Source organism: Armigeres subalbatus, chromosome 1 (genome assembly GCF_024139115.2).
Source record: "Armigeres subalbatus isolate Guangzhou_Male chromosome 1, GZ_Asu_2, whole genome shotgun sequence".
NCBI lineage: Eukaryota > Metazoa > Arthropoda > Insecta > Diptera > Culicidae > Armigeres > Armigeres subalbatus.
In genome coordinates, this window is record NC_085139.1 from 65,840,146 (window position 1) to 65,860,784 (window position 20,639).

Sequence of the window (20,639 nt, forward strand, 5' to 3'; positions counted from 1 at the left end):
GCCCCTTCATTTTGTTGCATATCCAATCAAGTATCTGTTGCTTGCCGTAATACTCTCATAAAGTAAACGAAAACATTCCAGCCAACGCTTCGCCCTCGATCCTTTTCAGTTAATTTTAAACCCGTCATCAAATCAACTTAATCTTCGGTACCGTAAAAACCCAGAGAAAGTCTTTAATTAAATTTAATTGGCCATAATTTTTCGCTCCTCGGTGCTCGTGGGCAGACGGAGATGCCACGGTGGCCATGGTCCGTTGTTTTCGTTCACCAGCTGTAAATGTTCAACTTTCAAGTTTGTCGGAAAGCAGGCACACACAAAAAAAAAGCTCGGTATGCTTAATATTGAGCTATTTTTTCGGTTTCCCTATTTCTTTCCGGGAAGGAGGAGAAGAAGTCCTAAAGCTCAGACGATTCATCCCCTGTTCCCGTTCGGCAATGGTTTGCGAGTAAGTGTCGCCATTAGAGCGCGTAATGCTTTTAATAAATCAAAATGAAGTCCAGGAATATATTAAAAGACCAATCGAAACGGTGATGATGTGTTTGGTCTTAGCAGTTAACTCCACCTTGAATAGGCGGAGACATAAGAAACGAATTTAACAACACTCTATTATAAGAGACCTTCGTGCAAACAATCGATATCACTTCGGGTACCCGTCAACCTTATAACTGAGGCTATCCTACAACAAATGTACGCATGAATTCATATTATTGGCTATTTGTCTACGTATTCATACGACTACAGTTCCCATAAGGCCACCCTTTTTGGCCGACCATAAGGCTGCCCTTTTGTAGTTTTATTACATTGTATTTTAACTTAAAACGGCTACGCAGTCATTAAGGATTAAAACAAGATTTATATATGTCCTGATTTGCAATCAGGCGGTTTGATAAAGAAAATCTGTGTTATTTGCCAGTGTCATCTATGTTAAAAATAAGTGTTTCCAAAATAATGTACCACAAATTTCCAAACCTGACAGTAACCTAAGTAACAGTAAACCTATTGTAAGACTAAACCGGACTAAACATTAGACAAGGAACAAACATAATATTTTCCCCGTGATGAAGACACCAACCCCGTGTCGAAACGTTGGACAAATATAAATCTTGTTTTAATCCTGCGTAGCCGTTTTAAGTTAAAATAACAATAAACAGTCGATCATTCGAAAGTATTACATTGTATTTATACAGCAACTGTTCGTTCACGGGCAGTCGAATGATGAGAGCAATTCTTCGGTTGAGGTTCCCTTCTGAACGGTCGATTCCTTCTCGATAGCTCAGAGTGTGGGGTTCATTAACACCAGTGATGAGAAATGTCAAAAAAATGTCATTGGGCTGCTATTAATACTAATTTGCTAATAACTTTTTTCAAAAGTTATTTACAATTCAGATTTTTTGATTACCATGTAATGCCTAAAGCAGCGGTTCTCAACCTTTTTCTTGAGTGGTACCCCCTGGAACTTTTGCATTAATTGAGGTACCCCCTCTCAAAATTAGGCTTCCAATCCTTTTGAAAGACTAATACCGAGCCCTTTGAAGGGAACTTCTTGGAAGGAGGCTTTTGAGCCTCTTGAAAGGAGGCTTCTGAGCCTGGAAGGAGGTTTTTGAGCCTGTTAAAAGGATCTTGAAAGGAGACTTCCAAACCTCTTGAAAAGAGGCTTCCGAGTCTCTTGAAAGAAGGCTTCCGAGCCTTTTGAAAGAAGGCTTCCGAGCCTTTTGGAAGAAGGCTTCCGAGCCTTTTGGAAGAAGGCTTCCGAGCCTTTTGGAAGAAGGCTTCCGAGCCTTTTGGAAGAAGGCTTCCGAGCCTTTTGGAAGAAGGCTTCCAGCCTTTGGAAGAAGGCTTCCAGGCCTTTGGAAGAAGGCTTCCAGGCCTTTGAAGCAGGCTTCCGAGCCTTTTGGAAGAAGGCTTCCGAGCCTTTTGGAAGCCGGCCTCCGAGCCTTTTGGGAGCAGGCTTCCACGCCCTTTGGAAGAAGGCTTCCGAGCCTTTTGGCAGAAGGCTTCCGAGCGTTTTGGAAGAAGGCTTCCGAGCCTTTTGGAAGAAGGCTTCCGAGCCTTTTGGAAGAAGGCTTCCGAGCCTTTTGGAAGAAGGCTTCCGAGCCTTTTGGAAGAAGGCTTCCGAGCCTTTTGGAAGAAGGCTTCCGAGCCTTTTGGAAGAAGGCTTCCGAGCCTTTTTGAAGAAGGCTTCCGAGTCTTTTGGAAGAAGGCTTCCCAGCCTCTTAAAAGGATATTGAAATGAGTCTTCCGAGCCTCTTGATAGGAGCCTCTTAGAAGGAGGCCTTTGAGCCTCTTGAAAGGAGACTTCTAAGCCTCTTAAAAGGAGGCTTCTGAGCCTCTTGAAAAGAGGATTTTGAGCCTGTAGAAAAGGAGGATTTTGAGCCTCTTGCAAGGAGGCTTCCAAGCCGCTTGAAAGAAGGCTTCCGAGCCTCTTGAAAGGACACTTTAGAGCCCCTTAGAGGGAGGTTTTTGGGCCTCTTGGAAGGATGCTTTTGAATCTCTTGAAAGGGATTTTTGAGCCTCTTGAAAGGAGTCTTCCGAGCCTCTTGAAAGGACGTTTCCGAGCCTCTTAGAAGGAGGCTTTTGAGCCTCTTGAAAGGATGCTTTTGAGCCTCTAGAAAAGGAGGCTTTTGAGCCTCTAGAAAAGAAGTCTTTTAAGTTTCTTGAACGGGAGGCTTCCGAGCCTCTTGAAAGGAGGCTTTTAGGCCTCTTAAAAGGGATTTTTGAGCCTCTTGAAAGGAGGCTTCCGATCGTCTTGAAAATAGGCTTCCGAGCTTCTTGGAAAGAGGCTTTTCAGCTTGAAAGGAGGCTTCTGAGCCTCTTGAAAAAGGCTTCCGAGCCTCTTGAAAGGAGGCAACCTAATCACTTGAAAGGAGGCTTCTGAAGTGCCCAGGAGCTTCCGAGCCTCTTGTAAGAAGGCCTTCAAGCTGCTTGGAAGAAGGCTTCCGAGATGCGTAGAAGGATGCTTCTAATCCTCTTGAAACGAGGCAACCGAGCATTAGTGAAAAAAAAACTCATTTTGTTCATTCGACGTTTTGCTCGTTCGATCTTTTGTTCCGCAGCGCTTTATACATTGTGCTGGTTGTGGAAGGCAGAATTCAATTGGGATTTATTGATCGCATTGCATATTATGTACAATATAAATTTTTGAAATAAAAATACACAATTATCAAAACTATATCAATGAGTTTTGATTGGAATTGTAATACGTCCGCCATTAGGCATTTTTGTCCGAGGTACCCCCTAGGGCCAGCGAAGGTACCCCCAGGGGTACATGTACCCCAGGTTGAGAACCGCTGGCCTAAAGGATCAACTTTACAGAACAGACCATTATTCTAAATACAAAGTGTGAGGCATGATAACGATATTAAATAAATGGCATGGAATGTCATGACATTAATGTCATTTGACACTAATTGGGGTCTCACGCCGTCAATTTCAGGTTTAGAGCAATGTCCTATTAGAACAAGTTTTAGGATCCTTTAAGGGCTACATGTTTATATAAAACATACGGTTGTAAATAACTTGTGAAAAAAGTTATTAACAAATTAGTCCCATGACATCGATATGACATTTCCCGTCACTGTAACACGAAGCTCTGAAAAAAGCAAGAACAAGACCACATTAAAGACGACGAAGGAGACGAAATGGAGGGAATATTGGATTTCCGTTCGTTTCATACGCGATCAGCAACTATCAAACTAAAAATTTAATTACAATTAATTTATTGGCTGAAGCTACGTAACGGTGACCTCTTCCAGTTTCACAGTAGCCGGGCATTCAGTGAAGAATGTTGAAAGCTTCCAATAGCTTGATAGCCAAATGGCGTCAGACGGTGGTACCAAAATCGACATAAACGCACGGATCAAGAAAGCAAGGGCTGCCGTGCTGTGCTATTATACGCTAGCGAAACATGGTGTGTATCAGTGGAGAATACTTAACGGCTGCAGGTGTTCATCAATAGTTGCCTGCGGCATATAATTCGGGTCTGGTGGCCTCACAACTGGATTTGAAACAACCAGCTTCATCGTCGTTGTCACCAGAGGCCGATAGCAACGAAAATTCGGGATCGTCAGTGGGGTTGGGTCAGTCACATTGGAAACCAGTGGGACATGGCAGCAGAGGCAGACCCTGAGGCTCATGACAGCGAAGCCTCAATAAAGAAATAAAAGAAGTGAAGTGTGGGAAAACGACAATGAAACACACGCGAGACTAACTTCAATTAAACTATGGATTGGTTATTTATTAATAATATTGTGATTGTGCGTCTGCACCGGTCGACGGTCGGTAAGGAAAGAGATCGAACGGAAGTCAGCATGTGATGAGCTACCTGCTCACTATAAAACTATTACAATGGTAATTAATTGAGGCAACACTATAGCTATAAATAATGCTAAGTATACAACAACTCTCCTGGCTTTGACTTTCATTTACATATGTTTGTGATTTCAATACTTGTTCCATAATGCTAAGCTACTACTGAATTTAGGTGGATTGATCAATCGATCATCGCAAAAGCTTATTTCGGATACTTCATTCTCGGTTGTCCTTTCAAACGATTGGAACGTCGAACCTTGGGTGATTTTAGTGCTGTCCAATGAGAGCTTGAAGTAGCTCGAAGTTTCTCCCTGTCCTGCTCATGCCCATTTGTTAACAAAAAAGAACGAGCGGGACGGGAACAACTTCGAGCTACTTCGAGCTGCTCATTGGACAGCATTTTTGATTCACTTCGTCGACGTTTGTGGGTTTTCTTCTTTCTGGTCGTTTGCTTTGGCAAGCTTTCGTTCGTTGGTTGAGGTTTGTTCTGGTGCGAAACTATAGATGGCGCATCGACTTGAGTGTTGACATCTTTGTTTTGATCGAATGGTCGTTGCGTTGGCTGAGCGATTGGTACAGTAGGATGGAATATATCGGACAAGTCTGATTTACGGATCTGATTCATGTGAACCATTCGAACGTTTCCTTCTACACTAATTAAGTAAGTGAGTGGACTAACTTTCTGTAACACTATCGCGGGAATCCAACGGACTAATTCTTTAAAGTGGTTACGGTACAGTACCTTATCACCTGCACGGTAAGTTTTGCTAATTTCTGGTGGAGATTGAATGATTCGATCTTCTAATCTTACTACAGGTTTGGATTCAAGTTCTACTTTACGCGGGTTGATGCTATTCGTTAGAGTACGCGGCGTGTAACAGAAGATCATTGACGACGGAGTACGATTTGTAGCGGTAGACGGCGTATTACGATAATTTATGAGAAAACGATTAATTTTTCTACCCACTGAAAGCGACTGTTGCTTATCATCAAGTAAGTACTTATTTAGCACATCCTTAACAGTCCTTACTCCTCTCTCGGCCAACCCGTTTGACTGGGGGTGGTACGGTGGAGATTTCAAGACAGACACACCTCCAAAAATCTGACAAAAAGTTCCGAGTTGAATGGTGGACCATTATCGGTGACGATTTCTTCTGCAATTCCGAAGCAAGAAAAGAATGATTCTACCACCTCTATCAACTGTAGACTAGTAGACCCTTTCAGTAGACGGACATCTATGTACTTAGAGTAGCTATCAACGAGTATGAGTAGAGTGTGACCTTCAAAATAGAAGAGATCCATATGAAGTCGTTGGAATGGACGGACGCATTTTGGCCATTTCGTTTCAACGACCTCTTTTGGAACTGGTTGACGCTTCTGACAAACCTGACAATTGCGGACATAGTCGTTTACCTCATAATCGAAGTTTTTCCACCAGACATACATTCGTCCCAACATTTTCATTCTTACAACCCCGTCGTGATTCGAGTGTAACTGTTCTAGTACTACGAGCTTTAGACTATCCGGGACAACAACCCTATCGTTGAAGTATAATACTTCTCCATCGATACCCAACTGATTTCTTATTTGAAAGTACGACTTGATTGACTGATCGATAGTGGCAGTAGGCCAACCACGTGACACAAAACTAAGAACCTTCGACAAAATTGGATCAGACTTCTGGTGACTCCTAACAACGTCAATATTGACCACTCCCAACCCACTCGAAGACAGACTATTCATTCCTAATTCTACATGCTCCACATCGGCAAGACACGGTAAAGGAAGACGTGAAAGTGCATCCGCATGATGCATGAATTTACCTGGGCGATGCTCTATAGTGTAATTGTAACCAGCAAGTATCAAAGCCCACCGTTGCAATCGTGCAGCAGCGATGGCAGAAGTACCTTTGGACGGGTTGAAAATTTCCTTGATACCGGTATTGTCAGTGATCAACTTGAACTTGGCACCATATAGGTATTTGTGATATTTTGTTATACCGAAGATGACCGCTAGTGCTTCTTTATGGACTTGAGCATAGTTTGTTTGAGCTGGGGTGAGTGTAGATGACGCGAAACAAATGGGTTTTTCTACATTTTTGACTACATGGGACAAAACGGCACCAACACCATAGGGACTTGCATCAACTGCTAACGTTATCGGTTTTTGATGATCGTACGGTTCAAGTAGGGGAAACTGGGGTAATATGCACTCCCGGGGCAAAACGACCTTTTGACGTTTTTGAGGACATTTTCAGCAATTTTTTGAACATATTTGCTACAGCGCATGTAGTTCGGATCTCGAACTACCAGTCCAGCAGTAAACATTCCTGAAAATATGTCTGAAACACCGCCAAAAATGCCAAAAGGTCGTTTTGCCCCGGGGGTGCGTTTTACCCCAGTTTACCCTAAATCGTTATCAACGAGCAAATTCTTTGTTTTTTCAAACGCGCTCTGACACTCAGGGGACCAAAAATATTTTCGATTTTTCTGTAGTAAATCGTACAACGGGCGGAGATGAATCGACAGATTTGGAAGGAATCTGTGGTAATAGTTCAGCAGTCCAAGATACGCTTGGAGCTGATTTACATTTTAGGGTGAAGGGGCATCCAGAATTGCTTTTACTTTTGTCTCACTAGGAAGGATACCATCAGACGTTATATTATACCCGACATAATCAATCTCACTTTTGAAAAAGTTCGATTTGAGGACATTGATTCTCACGTTATGGTCGTTCAATTTTTGAAGAACCATGAATAAATTACGACGACATTCATCAACGGTTTGTCCACCAACGATGATGTCATCTATATAGGCTATACCTGGAGAATCGTCCAGGATTTGATCTATAATCGACTGGAAAATTGAAGGGGCAGAAGTTAAACCAAACGGCATGCGCGTATATCTAAAAAGACCGCGGTGGGTGTTTACTGTACACAACACCTGAGACGACTCGGACAATTGCACCTGCAGAAAAGCTCCAGACAAGTCAATCTTGCAAAAAACTTTCCAGTTAGCTAATTTTGCCAGTATATCGTCGATTCTGGGCAACGGATAGTGTTCTACAGTAGTGCATCGATTCAACGCGGCTTTTCCATCTAAGCAAATCCTAACAGAACCATCTTTCTTGGGGACAACTACGATCGGATTCGCCCATACAGATGATTTGACGGGGACTAAAATGCCATCTTCTACTAGTTTATCTAAACCTTGCTCTACCTTTTCGCGTAACAAAAACGGAACCGAATACGCTTTATGAAACACGGGACTAGTATCGGGTTTGAGTATCGATTTCCGCAGCGAAACCGGTTATTACACTGTTCGCGGACTCGCTGACTACTTTTGGAAAACGTGGTTTGAGTTCAGACTCGAAGGAATGTTCGAACTTACCCACAGACTTGCCAGAAAATATTCCTCTCCAGTTCGGGAATACCAAATCGAGACCATCACGACCAAGTAATGGGTTGACTTCTCTGTCGGTGCGAATTACGACCAACTCCAGCCGGCCATGTATTCCAGACGGTGCAGTTACGCTTACCTCCAGCGTACCCTGCGGTTTGATTCGCTGCCCTGAAACGGAAACGAATTCCAACGGAGTACTTTTGATCTTGTTTTTAGGGAAAAACTTGTGATACGTATCTACAGAGATTACGCTGCGACATGCACCACAATCCGCTTCAAATTCAATTTGACGACCATTGCATTCCAGCAAGACGAACTCTGGTGAATCCAACTTGTTCAGCGCTCCGCATGGGGAACTGATGATTGCTTGCTCCAGTATTGCCAAACTAACGTTCGACGGATTTGGATCTTTCGACGACGATTTTGACTCCAATGAATCGGTAGGGAGTCCGACCATGTTTAGACGCAACACTTCTACTGCTTCGGACATTTCAGCGACACGATTACCTCCGGCTTTCTTGACTTGCTTACTCTTCGACCGACAGCATGTTGAGACATGACCTTCCTTTCCACACGAATAACAGGTCCAGTTTCGCGCTGGGCACGTGTTTGGGTCATGAAGACGACCACACCGGAAGCATGGTTTGGACGACGGTTGTTGACTCGGACGACTAGACTTGCTCTCTTCCTTTCCTGGCTTACTATGCTTGACTTTCAGCTGTTGTGTGTTCGGGTCCTTCCGAAATTATCCGATTTTCTGCTGCAGCTGGCTTGACATTTCCTTGTTTTGACTTAGGGCCGCTTCACAACTTCGAGCAAGCGAACATGCTTTTTCGAAGGTTAGCCCTGGTTCGGTGAGTAACTTTTTCCGAAGACTTTGGTCGCAAATACCAGCAACGAACTGGTCTCGCAAAGCGTCCGACAGAAACGTAGCATACTCACATGTTTGAGCGGTTGCTTTCAAGCTGATGATAAAATCCGTTATACTTTGGGACGACAGTTGCTCACTTTTTCGGAACTTGTACCGCTCCGCGACGACGTTAGTGGTGGGGCCAAGGTGTGCCTTCAGTAATTTGATTAGATCCGCATACGACATTGCACGTGGATCATCAGGTGCACACAATCTGGTGGCAATTGTGTACAGACTAGGGCCAGCGACTGTCACCAGCACGGGAACTTTCCGATTTTCTTGCGTTTCGTTAACGAGGAAGAACATCTCCAATCGATTGATGTATTCTTCGAAATTTTCTCCCAAGACGTATTGCTCGATTTGGCCAAACATGCCAGCACGAACGACAGGAACTACACTACCTGACTCCGCTTTAACCCCCTTGCTGTTTTCTCCAAGCTCCAGCATGACGATTGTTGACTTTTGAGGTTAGGTACACTAACACGTGTTGTCGACCGTTTTCACCTCGCGAGCTTTACTCTTTTTCGCACACACTAAACACGTTTTATCCTCGTCGCCAACTTGAAGTGTGGGAAGACGACAATGAAACACACGCGAGACTAACTTCAATTAAACTATGGATTGGTTATTTATTAATAATATTGTGATTGTGCGTCTGCACCGGTCGACGGTCGGTAAGGAAAGAGATCGAACGGAAGTCAGCATGTGATGAGCTACCTGCTCACTATAAAACTATTACAATGGTAATTAATTGAGGCAACACTATAGCTATAAATAATGCTAAGTATACAACAAGAAGTTGACCGAAATCACGGCTAACATTATTATTAGCCACAAGCAAGGATCCAAGCTAGACGAATTCCTCGACCACCTCGAAGCTATTCCCGTCTATCGTAACACTGCTTCCCAGGCGCACCGACAAACGATAAATCCGACGACGTGAAGGACACGTTTTATGAATGTCTTGATAAAGCCTATGGAGAGTGTCCAAAACATGACGTGAAAATTGTTATCGAAGACGCTAACGGTCAAGTCGGTAGAGAGGATTTTTTCCGTCCCATAATTGGTAGGGAGGGGGGCCCTCCTTAGCCGTGCGGTAAGACGCGCGGCTACAAAGCAAGACCATGCTGAGGGCGGCTGGGTTCGATTCCCGGTTCCAGTCTAGGCAATTTTCGGATTGGAAATTGTCTCGACTTCCCTGGGCATAAAAGTATCATCGTGTTAGCCTCATGATATACGAATGCAAAAATGGTAACTTGGCTTAGAAACCTAGCAGTTAAGAACTGTGGAAGTGCTTAATGAAGACTAAGCTGCGAGGCGGCTCTGTCCCAGTGTGAGGATGTAATGCCAATAAGAAGAAGAAGAAGAATTGGTAGGGAGAGCCTTCACTCCGCTACCAACGACAACGGCCTACGGCTAGTAAATTTCGCTGCTGCTAGAGGGATGGCCATCAGCAGCACCTACTTTGCCCGAAAGAATATCCGAAAGCACACCTGGAGACACCCGAATGGTGAAACTTGCAACCAGATAGACCATGTTCTGGTGGATGGGCGCCATTTCTCGGATGTTATCGATGTGCGAACATTCAAAGGTCCGAACATTGACTCTGATCACTAACTCGTTGTCAGTAAAGTCCGATCACGGTTGTCAACTGTATCGAACGAAAGATCACTGCGAACGATGCGTTACAATATCCAGCGATTGTCGGTGGAAGGAATATCGGCTGAGTACCGCCAGAAGCTCGACGAATGGATAAGTGCAATCAACGTTAGCGACAACATCAACGATCTATGGGACTCGATCCATGGAGCGGTGAGCACAACAGCACGAGAAGTGATAGGCACTGCACAGAGGCAACCCAGGACGGGTTGGTTCGATGTGGAGTGTCAGAGAGTGACAGACGAGAAGAACGTTGCCAGAAGCCGGATGTTGGTTTCGGGTACCCGATCGGATAGAGATCGGTACAAGGAAGCAAGAGCACCTGAAAAACGAAACCACCACAGGAAGAAGAAAGAATATGAAGAACATGTGATTAGCGAGGCACAGAAAAAAATGGAACAGAACGATATGCAGAGGTTTTATGAGTCTATTAATGGCGTGATGAGAAAGACAGCGCCATCTCCCGTCATGTGCAATGACCAACAAGGGAATTTGCTGACAGATAAAACCGCAGTGGCTGCCAGGTTGAAGCAACACATCGAGACTTTGTTGAATAGTGGAAGCGACGGTGCATCGGTGAACAGAATAAATATTAGCGACGATGGACAAGCTGTGGAGTCTCCTACACTAGATCAGGTTGAAAAAGCTGTTAAAGAGCTGAAACACAATAAGGCTGCAGGGAAGGACCAGCTCCCGACTGAACTTCTCAAACATTGCAGTGAGCAGCTTAATGAATTTCTGCACCATAGTATGTCGAAAATATGGGAAGACGAGGAATTGCCTGCTAGCTGGTTGGACGGCTTCATTTGCCCTCTCTTTAAAAAAGGCCACAGACTGGAGTGCACCAATTACCGAGGAATAACCCTCCTTAATTCAGCGTACAAAATTATGTCCCGTATTCTGTTCAACAGATTGAGACCACTTGAAGAGTCCTTCGTCGGCGAATACCCAGCAGAATTTCGTGAGGACCGATCAACGACGGATCAAATGTTTACCCTAAGACAAATCCTTGATAATTCCGGGAGTACAACTTGCAGACACAACATCTGTTTATTGATTTCAAGTTGGCGTACGATTCAGTGAAACGGAATGAATTATGGCAAATTATGCTTGAACATGGTTTTCCGGCGAAACTGATACGGCTGATTCGTATAACGTTGGACGGATCGAAATCAAGTGTAAGGGTTGCGGATGAAATATCGACATCATTTGATACCTTAGATGGATTAAAACAGGGTGATGCGCTCTCGAATCTACTGTTCAATATAGCGCTCGAGGGAGCGATTAGAAGAGCTGGTGTGGAAAGAAGCGGTACCATTATCACAAGATCGCATATGCTCCTGGGATTTGCGGACGATATCGATATTATCGGGATTGAACACCGTGCCGTGGATAAGGCTTTTGTGCCTTTTAAGAGGGAAACAGCACAGACAAACAGACATAACACATCGAACGTTTACTCATCAAATTCATCGTCGTTCAAACACTAACGGCATCTGTTGTTTTCAGTTAGTTGGGCAAATCACGAACCAGCTGGCGGTAGTGCACAAACGTCAAACTCGAGCAAAAATGATGCGCGCGCCACGAGTGATCGATTGGCCAACTAATGATTATTTGAGTTGACCAGTAAATCAGTGAACGACGGAAATTTGATGAATGTTATGTCTGTTTGTCTGTGGAGACAGCGAGGATTGGACTCACGATCAATATCAGCAAAACGAAGTACATGGTCGCTGGCAATCAACGTGGTGGTAGCGAAATTGTGCTGGATGGTGAAAAATTTGAAGTAGTAGAAAAAATTGTGTATCTTGGAACATTAGTGACGTACGATAATGATGTTACCCGCGAGGTGAAAAGGCGTATTGCAGCTGCAAATAGGGCTTATTACGGACTTCGTAACCAGCTTAAGTCCCGTAGTCTGCAAACGAAAACAAAACTCGCGCTGTATACTACTTTGATTCTTCCGGTGGCTTTATAAGGCCATGAAGCATGAACGTTAAAGGAGGCTGATCGTAGAGCTTTCGGAGTGTTTGAGCGTAAGGTGCTGCGGACAATACTCGGCGGTAAACAGGAGAACGGTATCTGGCGGCGTCGAATGAATCACGAATTGTACCAGGAGTATAAAGGGCTGGAGCTTATACAACACGGCAGCCTACAGTGGGCTGGTCACGTTTTTCGCATGCCGGAAGAACGTCAAGCGAAGATAATATTTAGTAGAGAACCCGGAAGAGGCCGCGTACACGATGGCTTTTTACAGTTGAAGAGGACCTGAGGGCGCTTAATGTTCAGGGCGACTGGAAGCGATTGGCCCAGGATCGAGTCCAGTTGAGAAGGATACTCTGTTCGGCGTAGGTTCATCGAAGAGCTGCAGCCCATCAAGTATCAAGTATGTGTATTTAAATTTATTTTATTTAAATGGTAATCATACTTAAAAATGCATTTTTTTCTTCAAATCCTTCAAATATTGTTTTTAAAATGAAACAAAAACTTGTTGAGATTTTGTTATATTAAATTTACAAATCATATGATGTTGAGAGAATGTTATTGAAAACTCACTTTCAACTTAACATTAGTCTTGTGAATGTATTACGATTTCTTTCGTGTGACTGAAAGATGTAGAAAATTTAATCAATTTTTGCGCTGTTTCGGTCGTGTGAAAGTAATAAAACAAGTTTATATACCAAAACATAAACATATGTTTTTTTTATTGTCTTTATTAGGGAGACTTTCAGCCCGAGGCTGGATCGACTCCGAACTTATATGTTGAAAAGATGATTTTTTTTTTACTCTCATTCAACAAACTCTGTTACTTTGGTGGGTCATGTGACCCCTTTCTTCCACTCCTCCGGTAGCTGTTCAGTTTCCCAGATGACAATCAGTTTGTGCAGCTTTTCCGGGCCTATATTGATGAGCACCGTTTCGATACCATCCTTCCCAACTGCTTTAATTGTCTTGAACTATTGGATGGCATATCTTTAACCTCTCTCAAGGTAAGGGCCTTTCCAGCGGTCTTCCAGACTCGCTTTGTGTTTTTTGTGTTTTTTGTGTTTTGTGCAGGTTATTGGGAAGGAATTTGATGTAATGAAAGTCGTTGGGATGAAAATCCTCGAGGAATCCTCTGCACTTTCACGAGTATTCATTGGGAGTTTGGATTAGGGAAGGTTTGTGTAGGGATCGGCTTGGTGAATGATTTGCAAAATTCATATAAGACTGAGTTATATACATTTACAGGACACTGACATATCGACGGTTTCGAGTAATACAGCCACAACTCCAAATTTGCTAATTTTCAGAAACGACATTTTAATTTTTTTCCGTTATGACTTATGATTTTTCAACAATCCATTCAAACCATAATTCATTTTTCAGCGATCTTCACAACGCGCTGTGAAGATTTCAAAGCCACAATACATTTGCGAGCGGTCTTCCAGACGCGATTCGCGATTTTCTAATCCACAAGCCAATTTTCCAGCACACTTCAGTTGCTCTTTTTGGCAATACGAACTACCTTGCCTTGCGATTTTCATTGAATCATCAAATATTTTATTCTTTGCACATTAACCACTTGAGTTCTACTCACCTTTTGAGTTTTGAAATCAGCGTCAGTATAAAAAAAATAAATAACCTGGCAATATCGCCAAAATGGCAACAGCGAAATGCGATGACAGCAACTCTCCATGGGTGCGTGTGCACGTGTGAAAAAGAGGCCGAGTCAAGGCTTGCTGCTCACCGATTGACACGCTGAGGTCAGAGTGTATGTAGTTAAGAGTGGCGACATGTGCCGCATTTGACAGGCCTCCTGCTCATTTGGAACACGATTTTGTATAAGAATGATGAATGAATTTTGTTCCAATTCTGACAGTGTCGCCACTCTTAATTAATATATAATCACACGCTGATGGTAACTTACTCAAGCACTACACCTCGTAGTGCTGCTTCCACCTTTCGATCACCACACGTTCGTCCGTCAAGATGCTCTCAAGCTTATCCCTGCACACACGGCACGGAGCGAGATGTGTTAAGCTTCTGACAAAACTTGTGTGTTTCTTGAGAACGGCACAGATGTTCCATCTCATCGCACTTCACTTCTACCAGGCGGCGTTTTTTCTCCTGAAAAATCGGGTCTGCTGTCTCCGTTTTCGTCTATTGCGTTCCACGTTCTGCCCGCGCTACGTCCTTCTACTCCAGAGCCTGTCTGCACTCTTCGTCGAACCAATTGTTCCGACAACTTCTTCCCACATACCCGACGTTGTTCTCCGCTGCGTCGTTAATGGCTGCTTTAACTGTATTCCAGCAGTCCTCAAGAGGCCCATCGAGCTCACCCTCTTCCGGAAACGCTGCCTCGAGATACTGCCCGTATACAGTGGAGACAACAGGTTGCTTCAATCGCTCTAAGTCATACCGCGGCGGTCCTCGGTACCGGAAATTGTTGATGACGGATAGTTTTGGGCGTAGTTCAACCATCACCAGATAGTGGTCAGAGTCGATGTTAGCGCCACGATATGTCCTGATGTCGATAATGTCGGAGAAGTGCCGTCCACCAATCAGAAAGTGGTGATCTCCAGGTGTACCGTTACGGGAGGCTGTGTTGGAAGTAGGTGCTGCGAATGGCCATATTCTTGGAGGCGGCGAAATTAATTAGTCGTACACCGTTTTCGTTCGTCAGCCGGTGAGCGCTGAACTTCCCAATAGTCGGTCTAAACTCCTCCTCTTGGCCAACCTGAGCGATCAAATATCCTATGATGATTTTGACGTCGTGCCTTGGGCAGCTGTCGTACTCACGTTCCAGCTGCGTGTAGAATGCGTCCTTCATCATCAGTGCTTCCAGAGTGTGGGCTATGGATGTTGATTATGCTGCAGTTGTAGAACCGGCCTTTGATCCTCAACCTGCAGATTCTTTCATTGATCGGCCACGACCCGATCACGCGCCTTTGCATATCGCCCATCACTATGAAAGCTGTTCCCAGCTTGTGTGTGTTGCCGCAGCTTTGGTAGATGGTATGATTACCTCTAAACGTTCGCACCATTGATCACTTCCAACAAACCTCTTGCAGCGCTACGATGCCGAATCCACGGTCCTTGAGCACATCGGCGAGTATGCGTGTGCTCCCGATGAAGTTGAGAGATTTGCAGTTCCACGAACCGAGTTTCCAATCGCTAGTCCCTTTTCGTCGCAATGCTCTTCACCGATGGTTCAAGTCCGTATTCTCTTGTTGATTATTCGTTGCGTATGTTTGTTCTAAAGACTGGCTTGCAGGGCCTGACATCCAACCCCCTAAATTTCCGGAGGACCATTCCTCATTATTCCCGGTGCACTATGGGGGATCCCCATACAAGCGAGCGGTCAAAAATAAAATTGGACTTTTCAAGTGATTTTCCACTTTGCTTTAGCTGTGTATGGTCGAAATAGCATGAATATATAATTTCTAACACCCCCCCCCCCTTTAGGGATCGTCTATGAATTACGTAATATTTTTTTTCATAAATTCGATTAACGTGACAAAGCAATCCAATTTAGGAAGTTTAATTTTATATGTTTTCTTGAGGAGAAGGAAGGGGGTTGTACAAAAACTAAGTACAGCAATTTATGGACATCATGAACCCTCCCCTTCTCCATCCTCATTTGTGGACTGTCGTCTATATATTTTTGTATATTTTTTGCGGAAGGTAATCATTTTTGTGGGAAGAAAGTAACAAAACGCCTCCCCTACCAATAAATCTAATAACTTTTCATTGCTCTAAATCTGAAGTTGGCGGCGAGAGAACCGAATTAATGTTAAAAGACATTAATTTCATGACATTCAGTGATATTTTTTTGTTCTTACTCTCATGCCTCACAATTTGTATTTAGAACAATCTGTTTGACAAAGTACTAGGTTCTGAAGGATCCTAAAGCATTAAATGTTAATCAAAGAATCAGAAGTCAAGAACGAGTAAAGTACGAGACACTGAAGACGTCCTAACAGGTCGAAATACGTATATGTAGAACTAATACGAGTTGGTGGAATAAAATGGAATTTTACTAAACTCGTCTTATGACAGTGAAAACATTCCACTAAAAAATAGTTAAACAATTTTCTTAAAGAATCAGAATTGGAAATAACTTTTGAAAAAGGGTATTAGCAAATTAGAAATCGCAATCCCATGACATTTGTACAAGTTATTCAAAAAATAAATGAGAATAATATATTCTCAAAAAATGTGAACATTCATTCATTCCACAATGCTCCATTGTTCCGAAAAGCAAATTTCTTTCAATTTGAATAACAACACTATTTAAATTATTTTTGATTTGTTTTCATGATTTCTACAAGTTATATATAGCATCATTCTTTTTCTGTGTGAAGGTTTAAATCTTTAATGATATTTTCTTCAATTCCATCAACGATGGAAGATGACATGAATTCATCTAAAGTATCAGAGGATAAAGAACTTTTAAAAATCTTCAAATATTACAAAATTACGCATGGCATAAGAATAACTAAGTGAAAAATTTTTTTCCAACGTCTCCTCGTTATCCAAATCGAGCTTAAAATGGATCTGATTCATGTAAGGCACGAAGGAAAATGTCAACATTTGCCTCTCTTGATCATTTTCTTGCATTATGAGTTCTAAATTTCTTCTTTTTTTATATTGACTTTCCGCTGGTTGTTCAGCCAGTGAACCTCAAAGTGTAGATGAGTGAATAAATATTTCCCTACCTTTAGCCAGACATTCATGAACACTAGCAAGAATTTCATACTCTCCGTACTAACTAAGATATTGTTCGTCTTTACTTTGCAATAAACATGTCGGGAATTATTGATTCCATGAGATTTATAAATATTTACATACTATGAAACCTCATATTTAGTTCTCCATCAGTAGCTAATGAATAGCTCAGAAAAATAGGTTTAGGGAAATGACTCAAACCACTCAAGCCCCAAACGCAATTCAGCGGAATGGCGACGGAACCAGTAAAATTTGACAGGAAATATATAAATTCCGTTACCGTTACCGTTGTGCTGCATTGTATTGGGGGTTTTATTCATTCACTCCTTTGAAAAGTTAAAAAATGTTATAAATAAAGTCGAAGTTATTACCAATACATGTATTTTGACCATACCCTTTGAGCCCATAGTTCAGTCTGGCCCATTTTCAATAGGAAACGATGGGACTAGATTTCCTAGACGAATGAAACTTGTTGCGAGAAAATCGTACACAAATAAGCGTCTAAATGGCGATTTGCGCACATACATACAGACGCGCATGCACACACATACAGACATCACCTCAATTCTTCGAGCTGAGTTAGTTGATATATACCACTACGGATCTCCGGGCCTTCTATCAAACATTCGTTTTGGAATGAGCATTAACCTTGGAGTACGAGAGAGGCAAAACACAGTAAAAAAATAAATGAAAAAAATCAAAGTGATTTAACTCTGTTAATTGCAAATACTGGCAAGAAATTATTTCGGGAAATTTTAGTCGAAGCTTCGTCCTTGATGTGCATCATAAAAGAACCCGGGGATTTCTGAGGGAAAAAAGTTCTTCACAATCAAAGTTGAAAATAGCGTCGTTTTGGAAAAAATATTGTTTCCGCATTTTTTAAATTTTTTTTCACAATGTAACCATTAGTTTTTGCACACCATTTAAAAGCTTATACAATTACCTTTGTAATGATGTATTAACATTAAAGAAAAAACATTAAGAAAATATTTCAATAAATAGTTGAAAGTAAAATATTTTTTCAGGAAATTTGTTAACTTTTTTACCCATTTCTGACTTTGACACCTTATATCTTTGGAACTAGTGCACCTAGAGACTTCAAATTCAGAATTTCTCTTAATTAGAGTATTGACAATGGAGAGAAAATATTTTAAAATAATTCGGAAGACATGACATTTTCGATTAATGACCGCCCGAAATCCTATAGTGCGGTGGATCATGGTGCACTGTTTCACTTAGAGTCCCTCGCTGGCACTCGGACGATGATCAGCCGCTCCTAACATAGAGAACAGATGCTGTTGTGAGCCGCCCAATAACATTAATATATATTTCGACATAAAATTGAAATAAGTAATTTTGACAATATTATCATAATTATTTAATTGAACAAAAAGCACAAATTAGTGACGAATCATCTACCATGCGTCTCCATCGATGTGTTTGTAACATACGATGATGATGGTAGCTACTAGAAAAGATACGATGAACAACTTGCACATAAAATATGCTAACGGCTTCAGCGAATCAAACAAAAATTAAGAGTTATGACCATCCTTGTCGGAAAACCTAATTTTTATGAGCAGTGTAATCAATAATTTAAAGGCATTTCCAAATGATTCTACACCCCTTCAACCTCACACTTTCCTATATTTATTTGGTCATGTAATTCCATTTTATTCCCATGCAATAAGACAACAGCACCTACAGGAATGTCTTACAAGAATTTAAGACCAAAGGGCGGAAATAAACTGCCTGTATCTTGCAGTGCAAAGCGATGGATGTTTTGGGTGGTGCATGTTGTGGCTCTTTTCAGACGCAGAAACAGGAAGGAAACGAGTTGGTACTAATTTATTGCATTTCTTTCTGTTTCGTTCTCGTTCTCTCCCTCCACATTTGCAGTGACATCCCCGAACGGATCCCACCGAATCGCGCCGGTGTCTCCGTGGTTGAGTTCGTTCCTGGCGATGATAGCTACGGTGGCGGCGGCGGTGATAGTAACCGGCTGCAGCCGGATGGAACATCTTCACCACCAACCGCGCCGATTGCAGACCGGGCCGTGGAGATAGTGCCATGGCATCGTCAGCTTCAGCACACTGGCTTCGAAGAATGGACTGCAGCGGAACCTCTAATTCGGGTCGAGATGGACGTGTTGTTGAGATTTAGTTTACGGAATGAATAAAATATGGGGCGGAGGGAAGGAAATTGCTACCGACAAAAATGAAATCAAAATTCGCGAAGAAAATTTCGATTCAGTTTCGAATTAGATAAGCCGTTCATTTGATACCTATTCTAGGAGATCTATGTAGCCGCACGTGCTGTTATATTTGTCATTTTGTTAATCCGTGACAAGAATCTAACTTTCTGCAGTCCCAAAATCGCAAGGTTGTAGAGTGCTGTAGTTGTACTACCGTAGCTGTAAGATTAGGAAATATGAAGTAACCATAAACATACATGAAGATGAGATCATGTGTAATTCGCAATCTGTATATGCGATTTGTTGTGCATATTAAGACTTTTCTTACATAGGATTACATGTAAAATTAGGAAATCGTGTGATTGGGAATTGGTACGAAAGAGTAAAACCATTTTATGAGTGTGAGTATGTTCTATGTTTTCCCGGGAATGCAGAAAAGGTCACTTGGAATACATGTTTTCGGAATAGAGGCTTTCTAATGCAATACAATGTGAAATGGATATTTTTCGTCTAAAACATTCATTGATACAGTTGGTTCTTTTATGTTTTTGAAGTCGGAAGGTTGAAAGGAAAAGAAACCACTCGCGTTGACAGCAGGCGCTATGTATCGAAATTAACAATTTAATTAAGGTTAAAGTAAAAAAAAATCTTCAGGGTGCGTGACGAATTTTTGCAGTAAATTTCAAATAGATTTTTTATATGATTGTTCTTTAGGAAAGTTGTTTTCCAAAAAAATAAAGAATCAAATGATTCAATTAAACAGACTTATAGTTTGAGACGGTTTCTGTTCTGCCAACATTTGATTCGATTGAATAACAGTGCGAAAAAGCGAGCAAAAGTGATTAAGTTTTATGTTCCGTACCTAAATAATAGATGTAAAATTTCTGCGAAGAGAATAGTAATGGTAACGGCTCAAAAACATAACAATTGAGATTGTATAAGTGTGCGACTTGATGTAGCAACAAAAATCAAACCGGAAATCAAATATAAGCAAATATAAGACACACAAACTGTCCAGCTAAGAAGTTGTAAATATGTACTCAGTAAACTAATTGATTTTTTTTTGCTGCGAAATGAGACAACTACATTTACCAAAGAGGTGGAAATATAAACTGCTAAACTGCTAAAAAATGTTGTTTGTTTGTTGGTTTCTATCCATACCGAAACAACCTGAGCTGAACAGATTGACACCAAATTTCCCAGATTGTTCAGTCAACTATTTCAGCCTACGTATAAGCCTATTGCATCCAAATACTCGGTGTTAAATCATAGAGAAGCAAGATTCAAAATTATTTATCGTGAACTAACGCCTACAGTCTGAATAAACCGTTTCAACAGTTTTTTTTTTTTTTTTTTACTAATTTTATTTGTTAATTATCTAATACATGCATTCATCTCTTAGACTAGGTGTTCCGTGTTTTCTTAACACTATCATCCTTATTTGCTATGTTATATT

The 20,639-nt window shown here is 41.9% G+C and overlaps 1 protein-coding gene across 1 annotated transcript in view; it reads left to right on the plus strand.

The window, feature by feature from the left end:
- Nucleotides 1–20,302, plus strand: part of LOC134226509 (uncharacterized) — a 952,521-nt gene extending 932,219 nt beyond the window's left edge. Inside the window, exon 8 of the mRNA XM_062707335.1 lies at nucleotides 18,889–20,302. Within this exon, the coding sequence (XP_062563319.1) occupies nucleotides 18,889–19,055 (167 nt within the window). The 3' untranslated portion in view covers nucleotides 19,056–20,302. The remainder of the gene's footprint in view (nucleotides 1–18,888) is intronic.
- Nucleotides 20,303–20,639: the final 337 nt, after the last annotated feature.